This window comes from Oncorhynchus masou, chromosome 13, assembly GCF_036934945.1.
Source record: "Oncorhynchus masou masou isolate Uvic2021 chromosome 13, UVic_Omas_1.1, whole genome shotgun sequence".
NCBI lineage: Eukaryota > Metazoa > Chordata > Actinopteri > Salmoniformes > Salmonidae > Oncorhynchus > Oncorhynchus masou.
The window spans coordinates 60418444-60431309 of NC_088224.1; the positions used below are offsets into that span (position 1 = coordinate 60418444).

General features: G+C 46.2%; 1 protein-coding gene across 4 annotated transcripts in view; it reads right to left on the reverse strand.

The window, feature by feature from the left end:
* Window positions 1-164: 164 nt before the first annotated feature.
* Window positions 165-12866, reverse strand: part of LOC135552749 (MAP/microtubule affinity-regulating kinase 4-like) — a 60687-nt gene continuing 47985 nt past the window's right edge. Inside the window, exons 16-17 of one of the 4 annotated variants that reach the window (XM_064984563.1) lie at window positions 12481-12525; window positions 165-3172 (exon numbers count right to left, since the gene is read on the reverse strand). In XM_064984563.1, the coding sequence (XP_064840635.1) occupies window positions 2839-3172; window positions 12481-12525 (379 nt within the window). In that variant the 3' untranslated portion in view covers window positions 165-2838. The remainder of the gene's footprint in view (window positions 3173-12480; window positions 12526-12866) is intronic. The other 3 variants (XM_064984566.1, XM_064984564.1, XM_064984565.1) reach the window with 3 other exon arrangements.

The window sequence follows — 12866 nt, forward strand, 5'->3', positions numbered from 1 at the left end:
CTTTATATGAACGTGACAATGTGTATGTTGTCTCATATATCATGGACAGGAGAGGCTCTAACAATGGGAATTCCACACCATCCATTACACATATGACCAACCTGTAATCTACTGAGACCACGTCAACCACAGTGAGAACAAAAATAAACTTGATCCAAAATGTCTGAGTTTGAAAGGAGAATTTATTTTTGCTTCAACACAATTTTCCTATGAGACATGCAGGACTGCAGGTCAGTCATTTCCATATTTGCACCCCGTTTTATCGATAACAGCGACTGCTTCAAACGCACTACTACTTCCTACCGTTGAAGCATGGTCCTAAGCTTTAAGCAATATATATGGGAATTGTTGGGCAAGAGGTCCTATTTTAGGCAAAGTTGCCCAAAAATTGCACAAAATCACAGCTTTCACATTTTAAGACATTTGTGGCCACCTGTTGCAACTAAAATCTCCCATGATTCCTTGCAACGGGAAAACTGAAGTCATTGTAGTGTCATGGATTACTATGTACTACTGCCATACATGTGTGCAATAAATCTTTTTGCCAAAAGGAATAAGGTGGAAAATGGTGGAGTTTGAAAACAACTGAAGATTTGTTATTGTGTTGGGTAGGCAGTCCAGTGTAGGCAGGCTGGCGGAAATGGTCAGAGGTGTAACAGTGACAAACAAGCACACTCTGTAATGAGAACATCATCCACTGTTGATGAATCTTTGAGCCATTTACAAAGGCCAGACAAACTTTCAGAAAACAAGGAAGGTTGAAGAACATTCAGCGACACCAACAACACAGTCTGAGCTGAGAAAATAGAAACATGGTTGAGAGATCTAAACTAGAAGAGCCCACTGCAGCAACTGGGAACGATGTTCTGGCATGTCTGCTGCTATGACCCACTGACAGGCGACAAGGATCATTACTGTATATTGGTGCAAATCAAAGCCAGTGACAAACAGTCAAGGCCGGAGTGAATGACTATCTTCCTGACTTGGATCAATTGTGAGCAGCTTGGAATCGTGGTTCATTTATAGAAGAGTGTCAGGGTTAATTTCAACAAGGTCACCCGGGGTCACATTCTAAACTACCCCCCTCAGCAATACAGAAGTCTGATTGGCTACCAGAAGGGAAGCTCAGTGTTGCCGAGGGCTGTTTTGAGGAGCAGTTCGGAACTCATCCTCCAGGGAACCACAGATAAAGGAATCAATGGACATAAATAGTTAATGCAATTCAACTAGCGTTGCTGTAGTTATTATAGTCTGTTTGATCAATCATATCCTTTTCTTTTTGAGCAGAAAATTAGGAGTTGATGTCATTTTCTTTTTTATGCGATCTTGGGTCATTTTATACTAAAAATTGATCCAAATTTTGATTGTGGAAATGTGACAAGCAATATTCCCCAACATAATACTAAACACATCAAATCAAGTTTGGAATCTTGGCCCTGTGGATGTGCTGTAACATTTAAGAGGAAATACAATTATAAGAGGTGACATTGCTAAACCAAAAGTGTTACCAGAAGAGCGTGTAGAATGCTTGTGTACATTACCTGCTGAAACGCAGAAAATCAAAAGGTTAGTGGCTCAGAAGAGCAGTCATCACCTACTCTGCTTTGGACATTGAAGTCAGACAGCCTTGCTCATTAGCAACCAACATTCCGGTATATACAAAACACAAAATGAAACTTGACGAGAGTAGCAGATGGGGTTGTACAGAATTGAGCAGACGATGGATGGGCAGAAGGGTCTGGCATTTGTTTTACAGAATATTTTTTGTTGTCCGTCTCTGTATTTCGGCATGGCTCCCTATATAGCAGGGGTGTCAAATATATGGCCTGCGGTGCGCGAGGGGGTCCAATCTGGCCTGCGGGTTTGAGTAAAACCCCACAAAAATAACTTTGATAATTTTTTTATATCTGTACCGGTACCCCCTGTATATAGCCCCGCTACTAATATTTACTGCTGCTCTTTAGTTATTTGTTATTCTTATCTCTTACTTTTTTTAATAGGCATTTTCTTAAAACTGCATTGTTAGTTAAGGGCTTGTACGTAAGCATTTCACAGTAAGGTCATGTGACAAATAAAATTTGATTTTGAAAATATTTTAAAATGACTACAGCCAAATCGAAACTGTGTAGAAATTACAAGATAATGGATCTACATTCATACAGTTTATTGATTGGGTCCAGATTGTTAATAATCACTGAAATGAAAGCTAGACAGTTAGGGAGCATCAAAAATGCAAAACATTATGGATAGGGTGGATAGACTATTTTATGCAAATTGTGACAGAAAGGAAATAACACATTTTCAGTGTTGCTGTCCGGACCTCATTGAAGAACGAATGCGGCCTCCAGGGCAAAATGAGTTTGACACCCCTGCTCTATAGCCTGGAGTTCTGTCTAGGAAAGGGCTGACCCCTTGTTTCTTAAATATGCATTCAGTCTGTCAATTGCTCATTGAAGTGAAGAAAAGAAAAACAATATTAAAAACCTTTTAAATAGCAGCTGTTAAAAAGGAATGACAACAAATATAATAAAATCATAACTACGTTGACGAAAAATATCTTCATCTGCAAATATGGAATTAAAAAAGAACTGCTTGACTCCCTAGATTCACATAATATTGAGGTGCCTTAGCAGGGTTCATAGGTCATAGGTCTGTGAGTGGCGGGGCCGGGCCGTCCGTGCCGGTGTGCCTGCGTGTCCGTGTGGCACCAGAAGCGGGTCTTTGGCGGGGGTGAGGCGAGGTTGGCAGTGGGGGTAGCGGGTTCAGTCTGTCTCCTTCTCCCGCCCCATCGGTCAGTCTGTCCAGTGTAGAAGCCCTCTGCCCCACCCCCTGTTGCCCTCAGAGCTCCAGATCTTTGGACACTTTTGTGGCGATATCCCGGAAGGCGAGCGGCGCCCCCCACAGGCGTTTGAAGCGCACGCCGCTGGTCTCGGCTGGGCCGGCGGGCAGCTGGCACACCTCAGCCTCGAAGGCCACGCGTGAGCCGGCCGCCCCGTGGGTGCAGGAGAGCAGGAAGGGCCCAGCCAGGTGGACCTGGCAGCCGCAGCCCTGGGCCGCCTCGCGCAGCGCCAGCACCACCTCCGCCGGGTCCCGCGGGCTCCGCACCCTCACATCCCAGCCGCATCGGGGGGTCCGGGGCTCTGACGCTTTTTGATGCCCAGGTAGATGGCGACTGCAGGGGCAAAGTGGGTGAAGCGTGGGAGTGGGGGAGTGATTGGGGGTGAGAGATTGAATGAGAGAAGAGGGTGCAGGTGGAGTGTGGTTGAAGTGCATTAACGTGGATGGGAAGAGAGGAACAGGGGAGAAATATATTAGTATATTAATAACAGCCACAACTTTTAATTTATCAATAGAAATCCATTCCTCAATTACTCATTAAAATAGATAACAAGGCCAGTAGAAATTAAAGCATATAAAATGTTTTTAACAGTCTTTACTGAAGAGTGGATGTAGCATCCACAACATACACAAGTTGCACTACCATCTTAAAATCATGCCATAAATTAGACTATTCTAGAAAAATAAATGTGTGGTTCAAATCAGAGGACAATTCAGAGGATACCGCAGTGCAATAAAATGGAATGTTAGGAAGCAACACAAGTTAGTCAAGTTAACAACACAATTTTACCTTTTTGAGGACGTGTGTGTTCTTCAAGGCAACAACATTCTAAATGATGCTGCACCATTATACCTCATTCATTAGACCAGGCTACAGTTATGCCCCATTCAATGATCTGAACTGTATGCGCATATATATATATATATATATATATATATATATATTGCTCAGAAAAATAAAGGGAACACTTAAACAACACAATGTAACTCCAAACTGTCCACATACGAAGCAACACTGATGAACAATAAATTTCACATGCTGTTGTGCAAATGGAATAGACAATAGGTGGAAATTATAGGCAATTAGCAAGACACCCCCAATAAAGGAGTGGTTCTGCAGGTGATAACCACAGACCACTTCTAAGTTCCTATGCTTCCTGGCTGATGTTTTGGTCAATTTTGAGTGCTGGCGGTGCTTTCACTCTAGTGGTAGCATGAGACGGAGTCTACAACCCACACAAGTGGCTCAGGTAGTGCAGCTCATCGGGGATGGCACATCAATTTGGGGCGGCAGGGTAGCCTAGTGGTTAGAGCGTTGGACCAGTAATCGGAAGGTTGCAAGTTCAAATCCCCGAGCTGACAAGGTACAAATCTGTCGTTCTGCCCCTGAACAGGCAGTTAACCCACTGTTCCTAGGCCGTCATTGAAAACAAGAATTTGTTCTTAACTGACTTGCCTAGTTAAATAAAGGTAGAAAAAAATGCGAGCTGTGGCAAGAAGGTTTAGCTGTGTCTGTCAGCGTAGTGTCCAGAGCATGGAGGCGCTACCAGGAGACAGGCCAGTACATCAGGAGACGTGGAGGAGGCCGTAGGAGGGCAACAACCCAGCAGCAGGACCGCTACCTCCGCCTTTGTGCAAGGTGGAGCAGGAGGAGCACTGCTAGAGCCCTGCAAAATGACCTCCAGCAGGCCACAAATGTGCATGTGTCTGCTCAAACGGTCAGAAACAGACTCCATGAGGGTGGTATGAGGGCCCGACGTCCACAGGTGGGGGTTGTGCTTACAGCCCAACACCGCGCAGGACGTTTGGCATTTGCCAGAGAACACCAAGATTGGCAAATTCGCCACTGGCGCCCTGTGCTCTTCACAGATGAAAGCCGTGGAGAACGTTCTGCAACATCCTCCAGCATGACCGGTTTGGCGGTGGGTCAGTCATGGTGTGGGGTGGCATTTCTTTGGGGGGCCGCACAGCCCTCCTTGTGCTCGCCAGAGGTAGCCTAATGCAAGACAATGCTCAACCTCATGTGGCTGGAGTGTGTCAGCAGTTCCTGCAAGAGGAAGGCATTGATGCTATGGACTGGCCCGCCCGTTCCCCAGACCTGAATCCAATTGAGCACATCTGGGACATCATGTCTCGCTCCATCCACCACGTTGCACCACAGACTGTCCAGGAGTTGGCGGATGCTTTAGTCCAGGTCTGGGAGGAGATCCCTCAAGAGACCATCCGCCACCTCATCAGGAGCATGCCCAGGCGTTTTAGGGAGGTCATACAGGCACGTGGAGGTCACACACACTACTGAGCCTCATTTTGACTTGTTTTAAGGACATTACATCAAAGTTGGATCAGCCTGTAGTGTGGTTTTCCACTTTCATTTTGAGTGTGACTCCAAATCCAGACCTCCATGGGTTGATAAATTTGATTTCCATTGGTAATTGTTGTGTGATTTTGTTGTCAGCACATTCAACTATGTAAAGAAAAAGGTATTTAATAAGAATATTTCATTCATTCAGATCTAGGATGTGTTATTTTAGAGTTCCCTTTATTTCTTGAGCAGTATATATATATATATATATATATATATATATATATATATATATATACAGTGCCTTGCGAAAGTATTCGGCCCCCTTGAACTTTGCGACCTTTTGCAACATTTCAGGCTTCAAACATAAAGATATAAAACTGTATTTTTTTGTGAAGAATCAACAACAAGTGGGACACAATCATGAAGTGGAACGACATTTATTGGATATTTCAAACTTTTTTAACAAATCAAAAACTGAAAAATTGGGCGTGCAAAATTATTCAGCCCCCTTAAGTTAATACTTTGTAGCGCCACCTTTTGCTGCGATTACAGCTGTAAGTCGCTTGGGGTATGTCAGTTTTGCACATCGAGAGACTGAAATTGTTTCCCATTCCTCCTTGTAAAACAGCTCGAGCTCAGTGAGGTTGGATGGAGAGCATTTGTGAACAGCAGTTTTCAGTTCTTTCCACAGATTCTCGATTGGATTCAGGTCTGGACTTTAACTTGGCCATTCTAACACCTGGACATGTTTATTTTTGAACCATTCCATTGTAGATTTTGCTTTATGTTTTGGATCATTGTCTTGTTGGAAGACAAATCTCGTCCCAGTCTCAGGTCTTTTGCAGACCCCATCAGGTTTTCTTCCAGAATGGTCCTGTATTTGGCTCCATCCATCTTCCCATCAATTTTAACCATCTTCCCTGTCCCTGCTGAAGAAAAGCAGGCCGAAACCATGATGCTGCCACCACCATGTTTGACAGTGGGGATGGTGTTCAGGGTGATGAGCTGTGTTGCTTTTACGCCAAACATAACGTTTTGCATTGTTGCCAAAAAGTTCAATTTTGGTTTCATCTGACCAGAGCACCTTCTTCCACATGTTTGGTGTGTCTCCCAGGTGGCTTGTGGCAAACTTTAAACGACACTTTTTATGGATATCTTTAAGAAATGGCTTTCTTCTTGCCACTCTTCCATAAAGGCCGGATTTGTGCAATATACGATTGATTGTTGTCCTATGGACAGAGTCTCCCACCTCAGCTGTAGATCTCTGCAGTTCATCCAGAGTGATCATGGGCCTCTTGGCTGCATCTCTGATCAGTCTTCTCCTTGTATGAGCTGAAAGTTTAGAGGGACGGCCAGGTCTTGGTAGATTTGCAGTGGTCTGATACTCCTTCCATTTCAATATTATCGCTTGCACAGTGCTCTTTGGGATGTTTAAAGCTTGGGAAATCTTTTTGTATCCAAATCCGGCTTTAAACTTCTTCACAACAGTATCTCGGACCTGCCTGGTGTGTTCCTTGTTCTTCATGATGCTCTCTGCGCTTTTAACGGACCTCTGAGACTATCACAGTGCAGGTGCATTTATACAGAGACTTAAATACAATCCACCTGTGTGTAATCATCATCATTAGTCATTTAGGTCAACATTGGATCATTCAGAGATCCTCACTGAACTTCTGGAGAGAGTTTGCTGCACTGAAAGTAAAGGGGCTGAATAATTTTGCACGCCCAATTTTTCCGTTTTTGATTTGTTAAAAAAGTTTGAAATATCCAATAAATGTCGTTCCACTTCATGATTGTGTCCCACTTGTTGTTGATTCTTCACAAAAAAATACAGTTTTATATCTTTATGTTTGAAGCCTGAAATGTGGCAAAAGGTCGCAAAGTTCAAGGGGGCCGAAAACTTTCATATATATATATATATATACACATACACTCACACTACCGTTCAAAAGTTTGGGGTCACTTAGAAATGTCCTTGTTTTTGAAAGAAAAGCACATTTTTTGTCCATTAAAATAACATCAAATTGATCAGAAATACAGTGTAGACATTGTTAATGTTGTAAATTACTTTTGTAGCTGGAAACGGCTGATTTGTTATGGAATATCTACATAGGTGTACAGAGGCTCATTATCAGCAAACATCACGCCTTTGTTCCAATGACACGTTGTGTTAGCTAATCCAAGTTTATCATTATAAAAGGCTAATAGATCATAGGATAACCCTTTTGCAATTATGTTAGCACAGCTGAAAACTGTTGTTCTGATTAAAGAAGCAATAAAACTGGCCTTCTTTAGATTAGTAGATTATTTGGAGCATCAGCATTTGTGGGTTCGATTACAGTCTCAAAACGGCCAGAAACAAAGCACCTTCTTCTGAAACTCATCAGTCTATTCTTATTCTGAGAAACAAAGGCTATTCCATGCGAGAAATTGCCAAGAAACTGAAGATCTCATACAACACTGTGTCCTACTCCCTTCACAGAATAGCGCAAACTGGCTCTAACCAGAATAGAAAGAGGAGTGGGAGGCCCCGGTGCACAACTGAGCAAGAGGACAAGTACATTAGAGTGTCTAGATTGAGAAACAAATGCCTCACAAGTCCTCAACTGGCAGCTTCATTAAATAGTACCTGCAAAACACCAGTCTCAACAGTGAAGAGGTGACTCTGGGTTTCTGACCTTCTAGGCAGAGTTGCAAAGATAAAGCCATCTCTCAGACTGGCCAATAAAAAGAAAAGATTAAGATGGACAAAAGAACACAGCCACTGGAGAGAGGAAGATTAGAAAAAGTGTTATGGACAGACAAATCCAAGTTTGAGGTGTTCGGATCACAAAGAAGAACAGTCGTGAGACGCAGAAAAAAATTAAAAGATGCTGGAGGAGTGCTTGACGCCATCTGTCAAGTATGATGAAGGCAATGTGATGGTCTGGGGGTGCTTTGGTGGTGGTAAAGTGGGAGATTTATACAGGGTAAAAGGGATCTTGAAGAAGGAAGGCTATCACTCCATTTTGCAACGCCCTGTGGACGGCACTTAATATGAGCCAATTTCCTCCTACAACAGGACAATGACCCAAAGCATGACCCAATCCAAACTACGTAAGAACGTTTTAGGGAAGAAGCAGTCAGCTGGTATTCTGTCTATAATGGAGTGGCCAGCCATCACCGGATCTCAACCCTATTGAGATGTTGTGGGAGCAGCTTGACCGTATGGTACTTCAGAAGTGCCCATCAAACAAATCCAACTTGTGGGAGGTGCTTCAGGAAGCATGGGGTGAAATCTCTTCAGATTACCTCAACAAATTGACAACTAGAATGCCAAAAGTGTTACGGTTTTCTTCCGTCGAAGGAGAGTCGGACCAAAATGCAGCGTGGTATTTTTGATACATGTTTAATGACGATGAAAAACTAACAATACAAAAACAACAAACGGAACGTGAAAACCTATACAGCCTATCTGGTGACAACAAACACAGCTGCATGAATAACCACCACGCTGCATTTTGGTCCGCTTCTCCTTCACCAGAGGAAAACCCTAACAGAATCACCCACCACAACAGGACCAAGCGGCGTGTCAACAGGCAGGAGCCGCAGGAGAAGCAACAGCGGCAGCAGGAGCAACAAAATGAGGAATGGACATGGGAGGATGTTTTGGATGGCAAGGGTTGCTACACATGGGAGGAAATACTGGCTGGAAGAGATCGCCTCCCATGGGAACAGGTGGAGGCACTTAGGAGAGCAGAGGCAGCCGGAGAGGAGCCGGCGTTATGAGGGAACACGTTTGGCAAGGAAGCCCGGGAGTCAGCCCCAAAAATGTATTGGGGGAGGCTCACAGGGAGTATGGCGACACTAGGTAGGAGACCTACGCCAACTTCCTGTGGTTACCGGGGGGGGCTAGAGAGACATAGAGACCGTGCTTAGCCCGGTGCTGTATATTCCAGCTCCGCGTATCGGCCGGGCTAGATTGAGCGTCGAGCCAAATGCCATGAAGCCGGCTCTACGCATCTGGTCCCCAGTGCGTCTCCTTGGGCCGGCTTACATAGCACCAGCCCTGCGCACAGTGTCCCCGGTTCGCCTACACAGCCCAGTGCTATTCCACCTCGCCGCACTGGCAGAGCGACCGGGAGTATTCACCAAGGTAGGGTTGGGCAGGCTCGGTGCTCAAGAGCTCCAGTGCGCCTGCACGGTCCGGTCTACCCTGTACCACCTCCACACACCATGCTTTTTGTGCGTGTCCTCGGCCCAGTACCACCAGTGCCAGCACCACGCATCAGGCCTACAGTGCGCCTCGCCTCTCCAGCGTTCCCCGAGCCTTCCTCCTCTCCTGCGCTGCCGGAGTCTCCCGCCTGTTCAGCGCTGCCAGAGCCTTCCTCCTCTCCTGCGCTGCTGGAGTCTCCCGCCTGTTCAGCGCAGCCAGAGCCTTCCGCCTCTACAGCGCTGCCGGAGTCTCCTGCCTGTTCAGCGCAGCCAGAGCTGCCAGCCTGCATGGAGCAGCCAGATCTGCCGGTCTGCATGGAGCAGCCAGAGCTGCCGGTCTGCATGGAGCAGCCAGAGCTGCCGGTCTGCATGGAGCAGCCAGAGCTGTCGGTCTGCATGGAGCAGCCAGAGCCGTCGGTCTGCATGGAGCAGCCAGAGCTGTCGGTCTGCAAGGAGCTGCCAGTCTGCAAGGAGCTGCCAGTCTGCAAGGAGCTGCCAGTCTGCAAGGAGCTGCCAGTCTGCAAGGAGCCGCCAGAGCTGCCAGTCTGCAAGAAGCCGCCAGAGCCGCCAGTCAGTATGGAGCAGCCAGAGCCGCCAGTCAGCATGGAGCAGCCAGAGCCGCCAGTCAGCATGGAGCAGCCAGATCCGTCAGTCTGCCAGGATCCGCCAGTCGGCCAGACTCTTCCAGATCCGCCAGTCAGCCAGACTCTTCCAGATCCGCCAGTCAGCCAGACTCTTCCAGATCCGCCAGTCAGCCAGACTCTTCCAGATCCGCCAGTCAGCCAGACTCTTCCAGATCCGCCAGTCAGCCAGACTCTTCCAGATCCGCCAGTCAGCCAGACTCTTCCAGATCCGCCAGTCAGCCAGACTCTTCCAGATCCGCCAGTCAGCCAGACTCTTCCAGATCCGCCAGTCAGCCAGACTCTTCCAGATCCGCCAGTCAGCCAGACTCTTCCAGATCCGCCAGTCAGCCAGACTCTTCCAGATCCGCCAGTCAGCCAGACTCTTCCAGATCCGCCAGTCAGCCAGACTCTTCCAGATCCGCCAGTCAGCCAGACTCTTCCAGATCCGCCAGTCAGCCAGACTCTTCCAGAACCGCCAGTCAGCCAGACTCTTCCAGAACCGCCAGTCAGCCAGACTCTTCCAGAACTGCCAGTCAACCAGACTCTTCCAGAACCGCCAGCCAGCCAGGATCTGCCAAATCCAACTACCTGCCTGAGCTTCCTCTCAGTCCCGAGCTTCCTCTCAGTCCCGAGCTTCCCCTCAGTCCCGAGCTGCCCCTCAGTCCCGAGCTGCCCCTCAGTCCCGAGCTGCCCCTCAGTCCCGAGCTGCCCCTCAGTCCCGAGCTGCCCCTCAGTCCAGTGGGGTTCTGGGTGAGGACTACTAAGGCCATGGTCGGCGGCGAGGGTGGACTATCCTAGGACGCGAGGAGGAGGGACTAAGACATTGATAGAGTGGGGTCCACGTCCCGCGCCGGAGCAGCCACCATGGACAGACGCCCACCCGGACCCTCCCCTATTGTTTTGTGCGTCCGGGAGTCCGCACCTTAGGGGGGGGGGTTCTGTCATGCCCTGGTCGAAGTATATTGTGTTTGTCTGCATTTATTTGGTCAGGCCAGGGTGTGACATGGGTTTATTGTGGCGTGTTTTGTGGCGTGTTTTGTCTTGGGGGTATCTAGCATAGTCTATGGCTGTCTGGAGTGGTTCTCAATCAGAGGCAGGTGTTTATCGTTGCCTCTGATTGGGAACCATATTTAGGCAGCCATATTCTTTGAGTGTTTCGTGGGTGATTGTTCCTGTCTCTGTGTTTTCACCTGATAGGATTGTTTAGGTTTTCATACATTTATTGTTTTTTAGTTATATCAAGTCTAGTTCCTTTTATTAAACAACATGAATAACCACCACACTGCATTTTGGTCCGCTTCTCCTTCACCAGAGGAAAACCCTTAAAAAAAGTCTGCAAGCCTGTAATTGCTGCAAATAGATTATTATTTCAATTAAAAATCCAACGTCTTGACTATATTTCCTATTCATTTGCAACTCATTTCATGCATGTTTTTATGGAAAACAAGGACATTTCTAAGTGACCCCAAACTTTTGAACGGTAGTGTGGGTGTATATATATATATTCAGGTCATTATATTGTTATTTCTGGAGGTGTCTGTGGTTTGCAGAGATGTGGTCAAATCCATTTAAATCCGGTCCATTCAGAAAGTAAACCAAATTCCAATTCTAATTCCACATTTTCCTCATTGAAAAGCATTGAAGAGAATTGGAAATTCAGTGTACTTCCTGACTGCAATTGAAATGGAATTGAGCCCAGCCCTGGTGGTATGCGCAGCTAATTAAAATTGTCATTGATTTACATTTCAAAGCAGACATTTGTCTTTGGAATGCTGTCCTGGTGGGTCACAGAATCAGCTTGCGGTGGCATCTTACTATGCTCGGTCACAAGCTAGCAAAAACATATCTGCTGTGTAAGTAGGAGTAGGTTTAACGGTGGACATAGCCAGAATACCACACACTAGTACTTAGTACTACTCTTGGAAACAAGTGGAAGCTCTGTGTATTCGGCATGTCTACATAATTATGGGTATTTAATCATTTATTCAAATTGTTTGAGTAAGTGAGAATGAGGTCAAGGGATGGGGAGTTGAAGTTGTTGTTCCACTGAGGAACCTACTTGATAAAACACGCAGAAGGAACCTACTTCAGAAAAGAATTAGAGAGGCAGTCACTCACAGGCATCTATCACAGAGTACCACATCTACTATCTACGAGTCACACCAAGGGCATTTAGAGCTAATGCTGCATTGACCCATGCTCTGAGCTTTACCTGCTGGTTTTAACCAGAGACTGTCTGACCAGAGACTGTGCAGCCGAGGCTACAGTGTGAGGGAGAGAATAGAAATGCCTTTAGTAACTACTGGTCCTGGAGCTGTCATACTGCCCAATGGTGGGCAGACATGGAGTGATACAGAAAGTCTTTGATTGATAGCACAACTATCTAACTGGTCTGGGTTCAGTTTTGCATTGTGTGATCATAATGAATGTGGTTACAACTGGGTTTGGGGAAACTAATCTTGGGCCTGTAATTAAATAGTTTCTCATCACAGTGGGACATACTGTATTGTAGACACTCACCTTGTGACCGGAGATCTGCAGACTCTCTCAGGTTCGTCTGTGACCCTCAAGACGAAGACAAAAGTGTGTGTTAGGAATGAATCAGCCAATAGAGAAATATCCCTTGTTCCCTCCCCTTCCTGTTCCAATCCTTCCCTCAGCAACAGCCAATAGAGAAATAACCACAACACCATCAACTCATCAGAGTCAGAGTGACAGCAACCTTCCCGAAATGTACGGAAATGATAAATAAACAAATAAAACAAAACATACACTTTGAAGCCACACTAGGAATGTTTTTTAGAGGAAGGGCTCAGGGCAGGTTAAGGCTCAGGACTAGAAAGCTGCTGCTGCTTGCGTTGCGTGACATAACTGGGCAATTCTAACGTGCGCTGTGATGGTTTTTA